Below are 17,395 nucleotides of genomic sequence, written 5' to 3'. Positions count from 1 at the left end.
GAGCTCATCCAAGCACTTTGTTAGGAGTCCAATAGTAGTTACCTTGGAATCATGAGGAAGCTATGCAACCAACTATAAGAGCTTTATTCACACTACTCTACAAAGAAACAGTAATTTCTGGATTTCAAGACCATAGGACAAGTGATAATTTTATTTTCTGTATTCCAATAGTTCAATAGTTGTGTTTTAAGAATCTTCAAAAGTTCAATGTGGAACTGGAAATGAGTTGCATTGTCTTAACTCCACAGATAACTCCATAATAAACGCTCCAACAACAGCCGTTCAAAACAAAAGGAGCATATCCTTCCACTAGGTTCCTTTTTATCTCACTACAAGAATATTAGTAAGAATAAATGGGAATGGCGATTGACAGGAACTGAACATGTCACTATAATCAAGCTTCTGAAATGCATTGACCTGTTCAACAAACAGACAGTAGAACTAGTATGGCATACTGAGTTAGTCTTTTTCAAATAATGAAGTTATAAAGTGAGGTTAGTCTAGTTAATTCTAACACAAAGGTTATGAACTATCAAGAACTAGTAATGATTTTACAAATTACAGTAACTTACAAACTACTAGGAGATAGACTTGAAACAACAATGGAGGCAATTGTATGGCTGAACTAGATATATCAAGATCGCACGCTTGAAATGATGAGGCAAGTGCTGGCTACTTTTGTTATCTGGGTCCTGAAAGCTCAATTGGTTCAATGGTAAATGAGGATTCTTCATGGATATCGCTAAAATTCCTAGAGAAGCTGAAAGCTCTTGTTTCGCATATGTTGCTTCCAACTTGTGATTCGTCCACATGCCCCATTTGTCCCGTAATGTCTTCCAGGATTCTCAAAACCTCTGACATCTTAGGCCGATTATTGGGGTTAGATTGAGTGCACTGTAGAGCCACTTCAACTGTTTTCTCTAGCTCCTCTGTATTAAAACATCCTTTTAGATCCCTATCCACAAGCATTTCCACTTTCTTTTCCTCAAATAAGTTCCGGACCTGCAAATTCGACAGGTAGTTAGAATGAGTGATTAGTAAATATGACAACCAAAAACCCGAATAAGATTTTCCATAAGCCCAACAGATCATGTACCAGATTATAAAGTCAGCATAAAAAACAAAGTTATCAAATAATGTTTCATAATTTTAGAATTCTTTCTCTCATGAGATGCGGAGCAACTTCCGCGTCTGACAATAGTTATTGTGTCAATTTTAGTGAAAATTTCAAGTCAAATAATGGCTTTGCTTATGGCCCAAACAAAATCCTGCAGAAAGATAAGCTATTAACTCGTCAATCAAATAGAAGTTACAAAATTATACACACACATATATAAAGCTGCAAATAGTGCGAGGGCTAGAAGCTACACACCCGGTCAAGAATAGGTCCTTTCTGACCTTGACCATTTCCTGCATCTAATGACTTGAGCCCTGTAATGAGTTCCAAAAGTAGTATTCCATATCCAAAGACATCTGTCTTCTCAGATGATTGGCCAGTTGATAGATACTCTGGGGCTATATGACCTATAGTACCACGAACTGCTGTTGTGACATGCGAATCTCTACAGTCTAAAAGCTTCGCGAGACCAAAATCACCAACAACAGCTTCAAAGCTTTCATCAAGAAGAATATTAGCCGCCTTAACATCCCTGTGAATTATTTTAGGATTACACTGTTCATGCAAATACAGAAGCCCTCTGGCAGCTCCAAGGGCTATATGCATGCGCTTGCTCCAATCCAAAAATGGTGTATCCCGACCATTATCTGGTAGAGAATCAAATCTTACGTGAGAACTGAGCAAAAGATGACATAATCACTGCATCAAGTAACCCGTTTACATCCCAATACACGTTCCAATTTGATTTTGATTTCATATACCTAAAATGGACTATGAATTTGGCCATGTTAAATATTAATGACAAGGCAACTGTTACCTTACCACCAAAAAACAACTCATTTCATTCATGGATGATGTAGTATGGGTTTGACGCGTAGTTGATTGGTTTATTGATATATTGATATCATTCCACTTACAAGAAACATTGACAATATATCTCCAACTTAATCTAATCAATCAGAAGCCGTTTTCATCATAGGAATCCTGGTTTCAGGCATAGAACAGTAAGAACATTGCACAAAGTCCTTGATTTCCATAAATCATGACCTTTTAAGAATTTTTGCCAGATTAACATTGAGAGCACTGGGAAATAATTGAAATTCATTGGTGAACCTGATCAATTTTAGAAATCAATTGTAACAAGATGAAAAAATTAGTTCAAGAAAAGCTCCAAGTAAATATACATCAAGCAAACCTCTCAAGCAATCAGCAACACTCCCATTTGGCATATAAGGGTAAATAAGTAATCTTTCCTCTGCAGTCATTGAGAATCCATACAAACGTAGAAGGTTCCGATGCACAGCCAAGCCTATCATCTCAACTTCTGTTTGGAACTGCACTTCCCCAGTGAAATTTGGATCTCTCAATCTTTTGACAGCCACTATTGTCCTATTGGGAAGGTATCCCTTGTAGACTACTCCAAATCCACCTTGTCCTAATATGTTTTTAGAGCTGAAATTTCCAGTGGCAATTTGCAATTCACGGAATGAAAACCTCTTCAGGTGGCCAATGGCGAATTCACAATCGTGTTGCACTGCAGATCAAAAGATCAGAGACTCATAATGTATCTAGGGTTAATGTGCAGGAGATCAGAGATGTGTTTCTAATCTTGTAGTTACCATATCCTGTGAGGACACGAGACCTGTACCAATGCACCCAACAAACAAGCAGCATGACAGTAACTATGAATGTGCAACTGACCCCAATGATAACAGAAACAACCCACCGATGATGATTGCTAATCTTCCTGTCTGAACTCATTTCTGCATGGTAAAAAAAATAGAGTTTGGTCAAAACGCTTCAGCCTCAGTATCATAAAAAAGTTCTGGTAAGATTTCAACAATACCATTTGCTGGTTTTGGCACGCCCCCACAAATTTGTGTGGGCATTGCAGAGCAAAGAAAGCTGTTTCCTGCAATACTAAGGCAATAACCAAAAATATAAGCTGAAAAAAGAATACAAAGAAACCCGAAAGGTTGCAAGAATGACATCAAGAGGGATATAAACAGTAAGCATTGTAAGTAGGGTACAAAACTTTTATGACATGAGAATATCAAGTCAAATATTTTGATTGACTTCGGCAAATAAATAACATCGTGGAGGTTCTGCTGGATCAAGCACAAGATAATACTTCCAATGATGAGAAATGAAACATTACTTTCAGGTCCATAAGCTATCAAGAAGTGACCATTTTTTTCAGTGAACAACATACCACCACAACTAACAGTCGAAGTAATGCAAGATGACAGTTACTAAAACGATAGAAAACTTTACTATGACAGAAAAACTATGTATGGCACTGTGTCATATGACATGCTGCAGATGCAACATCGTACCAAGCATTTGTATTTCACATTTGAACTTACACGATCTGAATGTCTATCCAAAATCGTGAAAAGCTGGTGAACTCTATAGAATGTCAGATGACAGCCTTCCATAGCAGTCGTACACTTTGCAGGGAATTTGTTTCACCTTCAAAATTTGCTTAAATTCTTAAAATGATAAAGCTTGAGATTCAGAGGATAATGGAAGTAATAGCTGAGCGGATCTTTTTCTTCCTTTAGTGTTGCATATATCATCATCCTCATAGAAAAAGCATAAAACTTGAACCCCTTTGATCCATCAAACTAGAGACCAGAAAGATATTTCCAATTGACTGACCAAACTAATAACATTGGAGGACCAAGCATAGAGGCAGATGGAATTATTTTACCCTGAATCTTACCTGTAATCTTTAGCCAAAATTTTTGGAGTAGGACCACTAAGATTATTGAACGATAAGTCCCTGCACAACACCATTCACAAGTTATTTAACTCGCATCTCGCCCTTGAATTGGACATACAAATGTCATGGATGGAATACATACAAGAATGAAAGACCTGAAAGGGATGCCACAGGTTTAGGAATTTGTCCAGATAATCTGTTCCTGCTAAGCCTCCTACAAATTTGACACACAAAAGGATTACATACAAAGCCAAGTAGAAGAGAACTGTAACATATGTGTGATCAAGATAGAATATTTCAAATAGTTTAGTCCACACTCACAAGTAACTTAAACGGAACAGGCGACCCAACGCCCTAGGAATTTCTCCATCAAACTGATTACCAGATAGGTCAAGGGTCAGCAGTTCAGAGAGCTTCCCAATCTCAGCAGGAACTGGACCAGATAACTGATTATTCTGCAACAACCTACAACAAAAACCAATGAATAAAATGAACCTTAACATATCATAGTAAAAGATATTTCTCAATATATCCTGCAATTAAAGAATTTAATTGTCAGTCTTAATAATATTATACTAAGTGTTGAGTTTCTTTTAATATAGAAAGGTATTAAAAAGAGGGTGAATGGGAAATGGAGGGAAATGAAAATTTTGAGTAAAATTTTAAGTTTCCCTCTCCTTTTAATGAGACATTGTCCCTCATTGGTAGAGGAAAAGGAGTTTGGTGGGTTTATATACAAATGCACTTCATGTAGCTCTTAAAGAGTTAGGAAGAAGGCAAGCCTCGCGCCGTCGTCGTCCCTCGCTCGCTCGGCTCGGTACGGCTACGGCTACGGCTACGGCTACGGCTATGGCTACGGCTTCGGCTTCGGCTTCGGCTTCGGCTTCGGCTTCGGCTTCGGATTCGGTCAAATGATTGATTGATTAATTTTTTGGACCAAATTTATTTGTTAACAGTAAATATTAACGTAATAATATCCGTGTTTGTAACGGATATGTTCCAATCCGTGGATTTGTGCGTCTCCCACCATTGCTAAATGCTTGCTCCATAATAGCAAGTGATTGCTCCATTAGTTAGCAGTCTGGTGCTCCGTCCACCATGGCCAAGTGCTCCACTAAATGAGTGGCAGCGGGTCCGTGTTTGGCAGCTAACTGCACTAAAAATAGATGGTGCAAGCAGCTTGTTGAAGACACACTGAAACAGAATTGAGAGCTATTGATCTTCTCTTCACCGAAAACTCAACGTTCGCTATAATTTGCATTCCTTCCTCTCAGAATTTCCATTCGACTTCTGAGTTTTCCTCCCTTGTTCTGCATTGTTTTAAACTACAAACAAAGCATCTGTAAGTGTGATTTGCTGCCGAACTTTGTATTCGCTGAAACACTGGGGTTTGAAGTACCGCTACACCAGTGTGTAATTCGTTCTATCCTGGGAGGAAATAATCCATAACCTTGGATACTAGGAGGGGATTAAATTCCTTAAGGAAACACTGTGAATTCAGTGGACTCAAATTAATTTCTGTTTTATTTATATTTACGTTTATAAGCTAACGTTCTAATTTCCAGAGTCATTATTTACAAATACAGGCATAATAATAACAAGCTTAAGGAATTTAATAATTTTAATTTCTGTATTTGTGTTACTTTTATTATTCTGGAAACTATAACCTTTGTGGTTTTTGTGTACTCCCGTTTGGAGAGTAAAGCCTTCGTGGCGGTTTGTTGAAGATTAAAATCAACGTGATTTTTACTCCAGTTTTAAAGACTTCGTGGCATTTTGTTGGAGATTAAAATCTACGTGATTTTTTACTCCAGTTTTAAACGTTTGTTTGTGTCATTTTTTTCCAGAAAAAATGGCGAATGACAACGGAAATCAAGCTGTTCTGATGGTGACTGCCAACGCATCGACAAGCCGAACACCAGCTTTAGCACCGGCAGAAAAACTAGAAAAAATTTTCGGGATTGATTTCAAGCGCTGGCAGCAGAAGATGTTCTTCTACCTGACTACGTTATGTCTACAGAAGTTCATCAAGGAAGATGTTCCTGATCTGCCAGATGAAACTCCAGAGAATGAAAGCTTTCTCGTGATTGAGGCGTGGAAGCATTCTGATTTTTTGTGCAAGAATTATATTCTTAGCGGACTGGATGATAATCTGTATAATGTATACAGTGGCGTGGAGACATCAAAAGAATTGTGGAATGCGCTTGAAAAGAAATACAAAACTGAAGATGTCGGGATGAAGAAATTCGTCGCTGCAAAATTTTTGGACTACAAAATGGTAGATAGCAAGTCTGTTATTACCCAAGTCCAGGAATTGCAAGTAATTATTCATGATCTACTTGCTGAAGGTCTTGTCATCAATGAAGCATTCCAAGTAGCAGCAATAATTGAGAAGTTGTCTCCATTGTGGAAGGACTTCAAAAATTATTTGAAACACAAACGAAAGGAAATGTCTCTTGAAGATCTCATTGTTCGATTGAGAATCAAAGAGGACAATAAAGCTGCTGAAAGGAGAGGCCATGGAAATTCAACAATAATGGGAGCAAATATTGTTGAAGATAACAAAAAGAGAAAGAAGGCTTCTGGTCCGAAATACAACCCAAGCAAGAAGCGGTTCAGTGGAAACTGCTACAACTGTGGGAAAACCGGACACAAATCTACGGAGTGTCGTGCTCGGAAGAAAGACAAGAAAAGGGGTCAAGCAAACATGGTAGAAAAGCATGATGATGTTGATGACTTGTGTGTCATGCTTTCTGAATGCAACCTGGTAGGAAATCCTAAGGAGTGGTGGATTGATTCTGGAGCCACTCGCCATGTTTGTACTGTGAGGGAAGCATTTTCTACCTATGCTTCTGCTGGACCCGAAGAGATGCTTTCTATGGGAAATGCTGCTACAGCAAAAATTGAAGGATATGGGAAGATATTTCTCAAGATAACTTCTGGCAAGGTCATGACTTTGAACAGCGTCCTTCATGTTCCCGAAATTAGGAAGAATTTAGTCTCTACTGGACTTCTTGTAAAGCACGGTTTCAAGTGCGTTTTTGTATCCGACAAGGTTGTAATAAGTAAGAATGAAATGTTTGTAGGAAAAGGTTACCTCACCGAGGGCCTTTTCAAGCTCAATGTAATAGTTGTTGACAATAATAATAAGACTTCAGCTTCTTCTTACTTACTTGAGTCAAATGATTTATGGCATGTACGTTTGGGTCATGTCAATTATAAAACCTTGCGGAAAATGATTAACTTGGAAATATTGCATAAGTTTGAATGCGAAAAATCAAAATATCAAATATGTGTGGAATCTAAGTATGTTAAACATCCTTATAAGTCGGTAGAAAGGAATTCAAATCATTTATACTTAATTCACACAAACATTTGTGATATGAAGTCAATATCATCTCGCGGTGAAAAGAAGTATTTCATAACTTTTATTAACGACAGTACTCGATATTGCTATGTTTACTTACTTAATAGTAAAGATGAAGCAATAGACGCATTCAAGCAATACAAAAATGAAGTTGAAACGCAACTTAACAAGAAAATCAAAATGATAAGAAGTGATAGGGGTGGTGAATATGAATCTCCTTTTGAACAAATATGTTTAGAATATGGAATTATTCATCAAACAATAGCCCCTTACACGCCCCAATCCAATGGGATTGCGGAAAGAAAGAACCGTTCATTAAAGGAGATGATGAACGCATTGTTGATAAGTTTTGGATTGCCACAGAACTTGTGGGGGGAAGCTGTTCTTACGGCTAGCCGAATACTAAATCGAGTACCCCATAGCAAAACACAATCCATTCCATGTGAAAAATGGAAAGGAAGGAAGCCCAACTTGAATTATTTTAAAGTGTGGGTGTGTTTGGCAAAAGTACAAGTTCCTAAACCCAAAAGGGTAAAAATAGGACCGAAAACAGTTGATTGTGTTTTCATAGGATATGCGACCAATAGTAAAGCATATCGATTTCTGGTTCATAAATCAGAAAATCCTGACATTCATAATAATACGGTTATCGAATCAGATAATGCTGAGTTCTTTGAAAATATATATCCGTATAAAAAGGAATGTGAGTTATTTGGTGAAGGATCTAAACGACCTCGGGAAGAAACAAAAGAAAGTACATTTTATCAGGAGGATCCAAGACGTAGTAAACGTCAAAGAACGTCTACTTCGTTTGGACCAGATTTTGTGACTTTCTTATTGGAAAATGAGCCTCGAACATTTAAAGAAGCTATGTCTTCTTCGGAATCATTGTTCTGGAAAGAGGCAGTCAATAGTGAAATAGAATCCATATTGAATAACCATACATGGGAATTGGTTGATCTTCCTCCTGGAAATAAACCTTTGGGGTGTAAATGGATTTTTAAAAGAAAAATGAAAGATGATGGCACTATTGATAAATTTAAAGCAAGACTTATTGTCGAAGGGTATAGACAACGAGAAGGTCTTGACTACTTTGATACATATTCTCCAGTGACGAGAATTACGTCCATACGAATGCTAGTAGCTTTAGCTGCAGTTTATGGTCTTGAAATTCATCAAATGGACGTAAAGACAGCCTTCTTAAATGGAGATTTGGAGGAAGAAATTTACATGGAACAACCTGAAGGGTTTGTAGTTCCAAGTAAAGAAAAGAAGGTATGTAGACTTGTTAAGTCCCTCTACGGACTAAAACAAGCACCCAAACAATGGCATGCGAAATTTGACCAAACAATGTTGTCAAATGGTTTTAAGATAAATGAATGTGATAAATGTGTGTACATTAAAAATGTTCCAAATCACATAGTCATTGTTTGCCTATATATGGATGATATGCTGATAATGAGTAATGACATTGCCAACATAAATGCGACTAAGCGTATGCTAACTAGCAAGTTTGATATGAAGGACTTGGGAGTTGCAGATTTAATTCTGGGGATTAAGATCCAAAAGACTCCTCAAGGTCTGGCATTGTCACAATCTCATTATATTAAGACAGTACTTGAAAAATTCAAGCACTTAGGCTTTAAAGTTGCAAAGACTCCAATTGACGTGAATCTTGCATTAGCAAAGAACAAAGGCCAAAGCATATCACAATTGGACTATGCTCGTGTGTTGGGATGCTTAATGTACATCATGAATTGTACACGACCAGATATAGCTTGTGCTATAAGTAAACTGAGTCGATACACGAGCAATCCAGGTCAATCTCACTGGATGGCAATGAAACGAGTTTTGGGATATTTAGAACATACCCAAAACTTTGATTTGCACTACAGTAAATATCCTGCGGTGATTGAAGGATATTGTGATGCAAATTGGATCACCGGTTCCACTGATTCGAAGTCCACAAGTGGATATGTATTCACTATTGGTGGAGGAGCGGTATCTTGGAAGTCGTCCAAACAAACATGTATTGCCCGCTCTACAATGGAGGCTGAGTTCATAGCCTTAGATAAAGCCGGTGAAGAAGCTAAATGGCTCCGGAATTTCTTGGAAGACATTACATTTTGGCCCAAACCGTTGGCACCAATATGCATACATTGTGATAGCCAAGCAGCAATTGGAAGGGCTGGGAGCGTTATGTATAACGGTAAATCTCGTCATATACGACGAAGACATAAAATCGTTAGGCAACTACTCTCTAGAGGAATTATCACGATTGACTATGTAAGGTCAAGTGATAATGTGTCGAATCAACTTACAAAAGGTCTAACTAGAGAGGTAGTTGAGAAATCATCGAGGGGAATGGGACTATGGCCGAGAACAAGTCATTGTGGCGGTAACTCTACCTAGAAGACTGGAGATCCCAAGATCTAGGTTCAAGGAGATCAAACAAAGTCATTAATGACGGTTCAACATTGTCAACAAAAATTTTAGTCTATTCTCGTGATGAGACAATGTTCAGTACCAAGGATAAAGCATTAAGGCTTTTTAATGATTTCTAAATTTGATACACGGTATATCAAATAGTGTATCTACGGGATGACACGTTTAGGAATCACCTATGTAAATGTGAAGTGTTAGCCGCTTCAAGGAGAATTTTGCAAGGCCAATTCTCTATGCACTTATGAAACCAGGCAGTGTTCATGGCTGAAACGAACACAACAATGAGAACCAAAGACGGTTAAGGGATTGATTGTGTGACTTATGGTTGTCTAGGTATACACTAAAGTTCGACGGTTCAAAGATATCAAATCTATCGATTGAGCGAGTATATCCGACATAAGTTCACTACGGAAAGTTCAAAGGAAAACCTACTTATCCAGATGCAATTAATCCTTGCTTGCAAATCACACAAATTTTTCATGCATACTTCCTTGATATAGCCATTCCCCATTCATGTGGGGGATTGTTGAGTTTCTTTTTAATATAGAAAGGTATTAAAAAGAGGGTGAATGGGAAATGGAGGGAAATGAAAATTTTGAGTAAAATTTTAAGTTTCCCTCTCCTTTTAATAAGACATTGTCCCTCATTGGTAGAGGAAAAGGAGTTTGGTATGTTTATATACAAATGCACTTCATGTAGCTCTTAAAGAGTTAGGAAGAAGGCAAGCCTCGCGCCGTCGTCGTCGCTAGCTCTTAAAAAGTTAGGAAGAAGGCAAACCTCGCATCGTCGCTCGGTTTCGGCTTCGGCTTTGGCTTCGGCTTCGGCTTTGATCAATCGATTGATTGATTAATTTTTTGGACCAAATTTATTTGTTAATAGTAAATATTAACGTAATAATATCCGTGTTTGTAACGGATATGTTCCAATCCGTGGATTTGTGCGTCTCCCACCATTGCCAAATGCTTGCTCCATAATAGCAAGTGATATTAACAAGAGGGTGAATGGGAAATGGAGGGAAATGAAAATTTTGAGTAAAATTTTAAGTTTCCCTCTCCTTTTAATGAGACATTGTCCCTCATTGGTAGAGGAAAAGGAGTTTGGTGGGTTTATATACAAATGCACTTCATGTAGTTCTTAAAGAGTTCGGAAGAAGGCAAGCCTCGCGCCGTCGTCGTCGCTCGGCTCGGCTTCGGTTACGGCTACGGATTCGGATTCGGATTCGGATTTGGTCAAATGATCGATTGATTGATTAATTTTTTGGACCAAATTTATTTGTTAACAGTAAATATTAACGTAATAATATCCGTGTTTGTAACGGATATGTTCCAATCCGTGGATTTGTGTGTCTCCCACCATTGCCAAATGCTTGCTTCGTAATAGCAAGTGATTGCTCCATTAGTTAGCAGCCTGGTGCTCCGTCCACCATGGCCAAGTGCTCCACTAAATGAGTGGCAGCGGGTCCGTGTTTAGCAGCTAACTGCACTATAAATAGATGGTGCAAGCAGCTTGTTGAAGACGCACCAAAACAGAATTGAGAGCTATTGATCTTCTCTTCACCGAAAACTCAACGTTCGCTATAATTTGCATTCCTTCCTCTCAGAATTTCCATTCGACTTCTGAGTTTTCCTCCCTTGTTCTGCATTGTTTTAAACTACAAACAAAGCATCTGTAAGTGTGATTTGCTGCCGAACTTTGTATTCGCTGAAACACTGGGGTTTGAAGTACCACTACACCAGTGTGTAATTCGTTCTATCCTGAGAGGAAATAATCCATAAACTTGGGTACTAGGAGGGGATTAAATTCCTTAAGGAAACACTGTGAATTCAGTGGGCTCGAATTAATTTCTGTTTTATTTATATTTACGTTTATAAGTTAACGTTCTAATTTCCAAAACCATTATTTAAAAATACAGGCATAATAATAACACTAAGTACTAATTATTTTAATATATTGGCATATTTCCAAGAAATATTTGAGCAGCATCACATTTCCACCAAAAATAAGAAAAGAGTAGGCAATTCATGTGAGATTTATTTTACTTACAGTGTCCGTAGATGAGTTAAATTCCCAATACTGGGGGAAAGTGAGCCAGACAACCCCATACTCGCCATTTCACTGCCAAGAATTAACAACCAAAGCATAAAAATCATCTCTTCACAGTTCACACACAAAAAAAAATGGTGACAAGATGTAACAGAAAGAGAGAACACTCACAGAGAAATAACAAAGCCTTCAGAAGAACAACCAACCATGTACCAAGTACAAGGATCCACTGAATTTATATCCCATCCATCCAAAACTTGGTGTTCATCTCTCATCTTATTCTTCATTGACATCAGTGCTGCCACTGCTTACCCCGCAACAATTTAATTCAATAAATGTTTAAGTAAGTTTTAATCTTTCCACTCTAAACTATGAAAATAGTGTTAAGCAACAAGTTAGGATTTTTCATGTGAAAATAAGAAATTGCATGCTAAGGGTAATACTACAAAAGTCCCAAAAAAAGAAGCTACAGTAGAAGAGTTTACCTTCATAGTTGACACCCTTAGGTGAAAGAAGACTCATAGAAGCAGGAGTAACGGCCAACCAAAATAGAAAGATTGAGAAAATGAGTGATACTAAAGTTACCATTTGGATCTCAAAAGCTAACTACCAAAAAGAAAGATTTTGCTTTGCAGAGCTTTCAGAAAAAGGTCCTTTTTAGCATTCATCATTGTGCAGCAGTAGCAGTGGGGTGTAGCACTATAAAATATTTCCCTCGAGCTTATAAATGGATGATTAAAGTCCTGTTTGGTTTTTATTTTACTTAAGAAAAGGGAATCCGAAGTAATGACTTACTTCGATTTCATTGTAAGTTGTAACTATAAAAGTATACTCATCAAATTTTGTAACTATAAAACTAATCAGATTCAACTTACAATTTTGCACCCCTTTTTTCTTACTGTCATTAGTTGTCCACTCAATAAATAGTCCCTCAACAACCCAAATTGTAAACCCCAAGAAATCATTGGAGCAAGAAGTAATTTTTAGTACCACCAAGGAGTATAGTGTGATGAACAATATCCTAAAATTTGAGTTTTTTTTTTTTTTTTAAAAAAAAAGTCCCTCCCAATTTAGGAGTAATAGTCGTAGGCAGAGCTGTTTTACCAACTAAGCAAGTCTCACTTGCCGTGAGTGCTCAAAATGGAAAATTCGGATAGAAAACGTTCCTCTTTTAATTTGGACCTATAAGGTGTCATTCTAAATTAATCAGACCAATAAGTACTAGATATTATCAATGTTAAACAACAACAACAACAACAAAATTAGCACTTTCTAGTAAAATATTTTCTTGAAAAAGAAATTTTTGGGGGAAATAAATGTAAAAATTTACTCTTACAATGGAAGCAAATTGTACTAGTAGTGATTTTAAAAGGAGGAGACTTTGAGATTTGGGGAGTGTTCCCTTGTCTTCCGTAAGAGGACAGCAATAGTTCACTTAATAAAAGATCCAGTGTGATTAGGCAACACCATAAGGATGGTTAAGCGGAGGGCATTCATTGGCTAGAGTTGATTTTAATTAATTAATAGGAGGGTTTGTTGTGGGGGGAGTAAAAGCGGAGAAGCAGTGAATCGTTTCATAAATGTTTTGAAAGTTTTTGCGCGGCTTTGATGTGCTCGCTTGCTGTGTTAGTAGTTTGACTTTCACGAAATGAAACAGACAATTAATCCACAACCCAATAAAGACGCAAAAAATAATCACTCCTAGTAGTAATTTAAGATAAGTTATGTGCTATATGGAAAATACATCTTTGCTTTTATTTGCATAGTATGTACATCCCATGTACCGGTAAATATTTTTCTAAGGACATCTCAAAACTTTATTTTTATTTTTCCTATTATGTATGAACGATTTTTCCATTTTCTCACAGTATATTTTTTTTTGGAAAAAAATAAAAAGAAAAGTATGCAGAAACTCATTCCCTCCGTTCACTTTTACTCGGTACATTTTGACTTTTTACACCTTTTAAAAAATAATAAATGAAATACATAATTTATCATGATACTCATATTAATTGATACATATTTTATTTGATTTGAGAAAATGATTTGAAATGAGTAATAAATACTGTGGGTATAAAAGGGAAAAAAATGTCTTCTTTTGATACGCATAAAGTGACAAGTAAAAATGAAAATACATTTTTAATAGACCTACCAAATAAAAGTGAACGAAGGTAGTAGATTTTTAAATACATAAAAAAGAGGAGAGGAACAATCCATCCAATTATCTTGATTTCAGCTCAATTCCTTGAAAACATTCCTAAATGCTTTCATTTACAAGCATACCTATAACTTTTATTCCTAATTGCTTTCATGTTTACTTATATACTTGTCATGTTTCAATTTTCGAGAGACAATTTGATTAAGTTTTGAAATTAAATTGGATTAAATTAAATTAATAATTTAAATTTATAATTTAAATATTCAAAACTATACCAAAAATATTATAATTTGCTTTTCATGACAATATGATGAAAACATACATGTTCATCTATTAGTCAAAGATTGTTGTATTTTGTGCATTGCATTGGATGCCTAGAACTTATCCCGTGTGTTTGCAAAGCGAAATAGTAGTTTGTTCAGTCTTAGAAGTGATATAGGTATTTTTTTTTATTGAGCCAGATATGTATATTTTACCCACCTAATTGTTATATATCGTAGTTAATCCCTTTGAGCCTATAATCCTTTTTCTTTGGCAATCACATTACAAGTCTTACCCATTTGTTTGAATTAACCATCTATTTAAACCTTCTAACCTCTTATGAGCACTTGAATAGTTATGAACTTTGTAAAAGTTAAAGTGTGGGATGGTTGGTTCGGCTTTTGATTGGAACTAATGAAATAAAGAGAAAGGTGCATTGTTTAAAAAAAAAAGTAAAACCCACTTGAATTGGAAAAAAAGGGAAAATAATAGTTGTATTGTTGTGGAAAAAATATTTCTTGATAAGTGGTGGCTTTTGATGTAAGTGTACTTAAAGAAGTATGGGGTAATATACATTGATGTGAAGGTGGAGTTTGGTTTGACATAAGTATGAGGTTTGAATGTTAAAGTATATGTATTAAAGTTCTTAGGGAGGTGTAGTCACTCTTATACCTAAATGTATCCTACACGTCCCGCAACCTACATTACAACCAAATGAAGTCATAATTGATCCTAGACTGAATGAGCTCGATTAGTGGAGTAGTACACTACGGGCAAGCCTATGGTGCATTTTTTGTGGCATATGAATGTTCTTTTTTAGAGTGAGTGAATTCTTCCTATCTTGAGTTCCTAATTGTTCTTAATTGTTATTGTGTGTGGAACCACTCTCGTTTGTTATGAAAGGGCACTTGATTCATAAAGGAAAGGTGAGTCTTAACCTCTGCATTAGAGTAAGTGAGTAAAGTTAGGAATATTGCATGGCATGGGAGAGTCAGCTCTTGAGGCGAAGATGTTATACTATTGGGCTTAATTCTTGTGAAATGTTCTTGGTGTGACGAGTTATGGGAGTCGCTTAGTGAAGTTAGGCCGTTGTAAAGTGTGGTTTGATTGCTCGAGGACGATCAAAGGTTTAAGTGTGGAGTGTTGATAATAGATGATAATCTTGCAATTTGGCTAATATTTACACTCTAATTTGGCCGCACTTTATCAATGTTTGATTGTAAAAGATAACAAAATGCTCTAATTAAGAGTTTTATGCTTTGCAGGAGTCATTCCAAGCTAGGAGGAAGTTAAAAGAGTGTTTTGGAGTCAATATAGAGCATGGAAGGCCAATCGGAGGATAACACGATCGAAAGGGAGAAGAAAGAGCAAGGACCAAATCCGCACCCAGGTCCGCGATCAGGTCCGCAGCCGCGGACAGAACTTGTGTCAAATCCGCGGTCAATTCGCGGTCCATCCGCGAACGGGGTGCTCGGAGCCAAATATTGCAAGGTCAATTGTGTAATTTCTAGGACGACTCTCCTTGACCTATAAGAAGCCCAGCTCGCCTAAAAAGAGGATCGAGGTTTTTGAAGTGTTTTTGAAGGCAAGAAACAAGACGGAAGATTCGGCATAGAGTTTTTACCTTTCTTCTTCTTGTTTTTATCATTGAGGATGAATTATATTATTATGATTGTGAAAACGATTATGCGTAGATAAACTCCTAATCTAGGATTTTGATGGAACCTCTTGGAGGATGATATTTCGCATTATGTTAGTACAAATTTGCCCTAATATTTTCTCTGTTTGTTCAACTATATTGTGATTGTTGTTGATTGAAGGGCCCTCAATGTTGTGCCTATTTATTATGTATTACTCGAGAGAGAGTGTATATTTAGGTAGTTGTTAAACAACATCACTTCTAACGTATATGAGGGATCAATACGGAGGGTTTAAAGGTGGGATTAGGGATAACAAAACCTTGGGAGCGATCTAAGTGAGCTGTAACTAAGGCCAGCTAGCGTAATTCGGGAGAATATGTCTAGTATATTGTTGTAATTACTCGGGAAAGAGTTACGACAGTCAGAGTGCTCATGATCGATAGAGAAACTTAGGCAAATTTATAGCAAATATAGCGGAAAGAATTCCGACAAGAGGGGAAATCAGAACCTTAGACCATTCTCACTCTTGCTTACAAACCGTTTATAGCTAATTCTTAATTACTGCATTTTATTTACATAATATTTAGTTAATAAACACCCAATTTGTTACTCAAATATCTTTGAAAATTGACATGAATTTCTGTGAGTCCAATAGCTGTGATTGATAGGTTAATTCCCTATGGGATTCGACTCCGGACTTGTTAACGGGAATATATTTGCAGCGACCGCTTTGTCCTTTTTATAAGGCATAGTTGGGCGTGATCAATACCTATAACTTTTGTTCCTAATTGCTTTCACGTTTACTTATATACTTGTCATGTTTCACTTTTCGAGAGTTAATTTGATTAAATTTTGAAGTTAAATTGGATTAAATTAATTTAATAATTTAAATTTAAAGTTAAATGTTCGAAACTATACCAAAAATATTATAATTTGCTTCTGATGACAATATGATGAAAACCTACATGTTAACCTATTAGTCAAAGCTCATGTAATTTGACATTTGAGAAGCGGAAGATGATAAAATTAATTTGAGACTGAAGGAGTAGCTTTTATTAAACAGGTTACTTAACTGCTACTTCCCCCGGTCCACAATAAGTGATAATTTTATCTTTGATATATCCATTAAGAAAATATTAACTCCTAAAGAAAAAAAAAGGTATATTCATTAAATTAAATTTAATTAATTGTTAATTTGACACATTGAAATATATAAATAAGGGCAGATTTAAAAAAATTAAAAATAAACTACTTCTTGATTATGTAAATGGACACTTATTTTGAACCAAAATAAAAAGATAAAATGGTCAATTATTGTGGACCGGATGGAGTATCAATTAAGTCAAACATTTCATGGATAGTTTCAACGCGTGACTTTAGAATTAGGACGCTTTCTAAATTAATAGGCCATTTGGCCAAACTTCCAAAATCGGCTTATTTTGAAAAGTGCGTTCTCAAAAGTACTTTTAAACAAAAAAATACTTTGGTGAGAAGTAGTTTGTGTTTGTCTTATTAATTAGAAAATCACTTTTGAGCAGCAATTAATGTTTGGCCAAACTTTTGAAAACTACTTCTAAGTATATTTTCTCAAAAGTTTCTCAGAAAAGTGTTTTTGGGGAGAAGCTATTTTTTTCTGCTT

At 36.4% G+C, this 17,395-nt stretch overlaps 1 protein-coding gene across 2 annotated transcripts; it reads right to left on the bottom strand.

The window, feature by feature from the left end:
• Positions 1–368: 368 nt before the first annotated feature.
• On the bottom strand, positions 369–12,650 carry LOC107784392 (putative LRR receptor-like serine/threonine-protein kinase At5g45780). Of its 2 annotated transcripts, none has more exons than XM_075250216.1 (11): positions 12,183–12,650; positions 11,869–12,001; positions 11,698–11,769; positions 4,164–4,307; positions 3,998–4,056; positions 3,843–3,902; positions 2,964–3,029; positions 2,737–2,880; positions 2,313–2,651; positions 1,373–1,764; positions 369–1,002 (listed from the first exon to the last, which is right to left on the bottom strand). In XM_075250216.1, exons 1-11 carry the CDS (start codon positions 12,283–12,285, stop codon positions 682–684), a joined length of 1,833 nt encoding a protein of 610 aa, XP_075106317.1. In that variant the 5' UTR covers positions 12,286–12,650; the 3' UTR covers positions 369–681. The 2 variants fall into 2 exon arrangements, with proteins under 2 accessions (XP_075106317.1, XP_075106316.1); XM_075250215.1 differs by having other exon boundaries at positions 371–1,002; positions 2,964–3,037; positions 3,985–4,056; positions 12,183–12,630.
• Positions 12,651–17,395: the final 4,745 nt, after the last annotated feature.

The sequence above is a fragment of the Nicotiana tabacum genome, chromosome 3 (assembly GCF_000715075.1).
Source record: "Nicotiana tabacum cultivar K326 chromosome 3, ASM71507v2, whole genome shotgun sequence".
In the NCBI taxonomy this organism is placed as follows: Eukaryota; Viridiplantae; Streptophyta; class Magnoliopsida; order Solanales; family Solanaceae; genus Nicotiana; species Nicotiana tabacum.
Note: the sequence above shows the minus strand (reverse complement) of the source record. Positions and strands in the feature narration are given on the sequence as shown.

Bases quoted from the DNA above. Each gene is read 5' to 3' on its own strand.
- LOC107784392 (XM_075250215.1), bottom strand. From the start codon at position 12,285: ATGGTAACTTTAGTATCACTCATTTTCTCAATCTTTCTATTTTGGTTG. The intron at 12,002-12,182 runs GTAAACTCTTCT...CGGGGTAAGCAG, and splicing joins TAAGGGTGTCAACTATGAAG to TGGCAGCACTGATGTCAATG. The intron at 4,057-4,163 runs GTGAGTGTGGAC...TCAAATTTGTAG, and splicing joins CTGTTCCGTTTAAGTTACTT to GAGGCTTAGCAGGAACAGAT.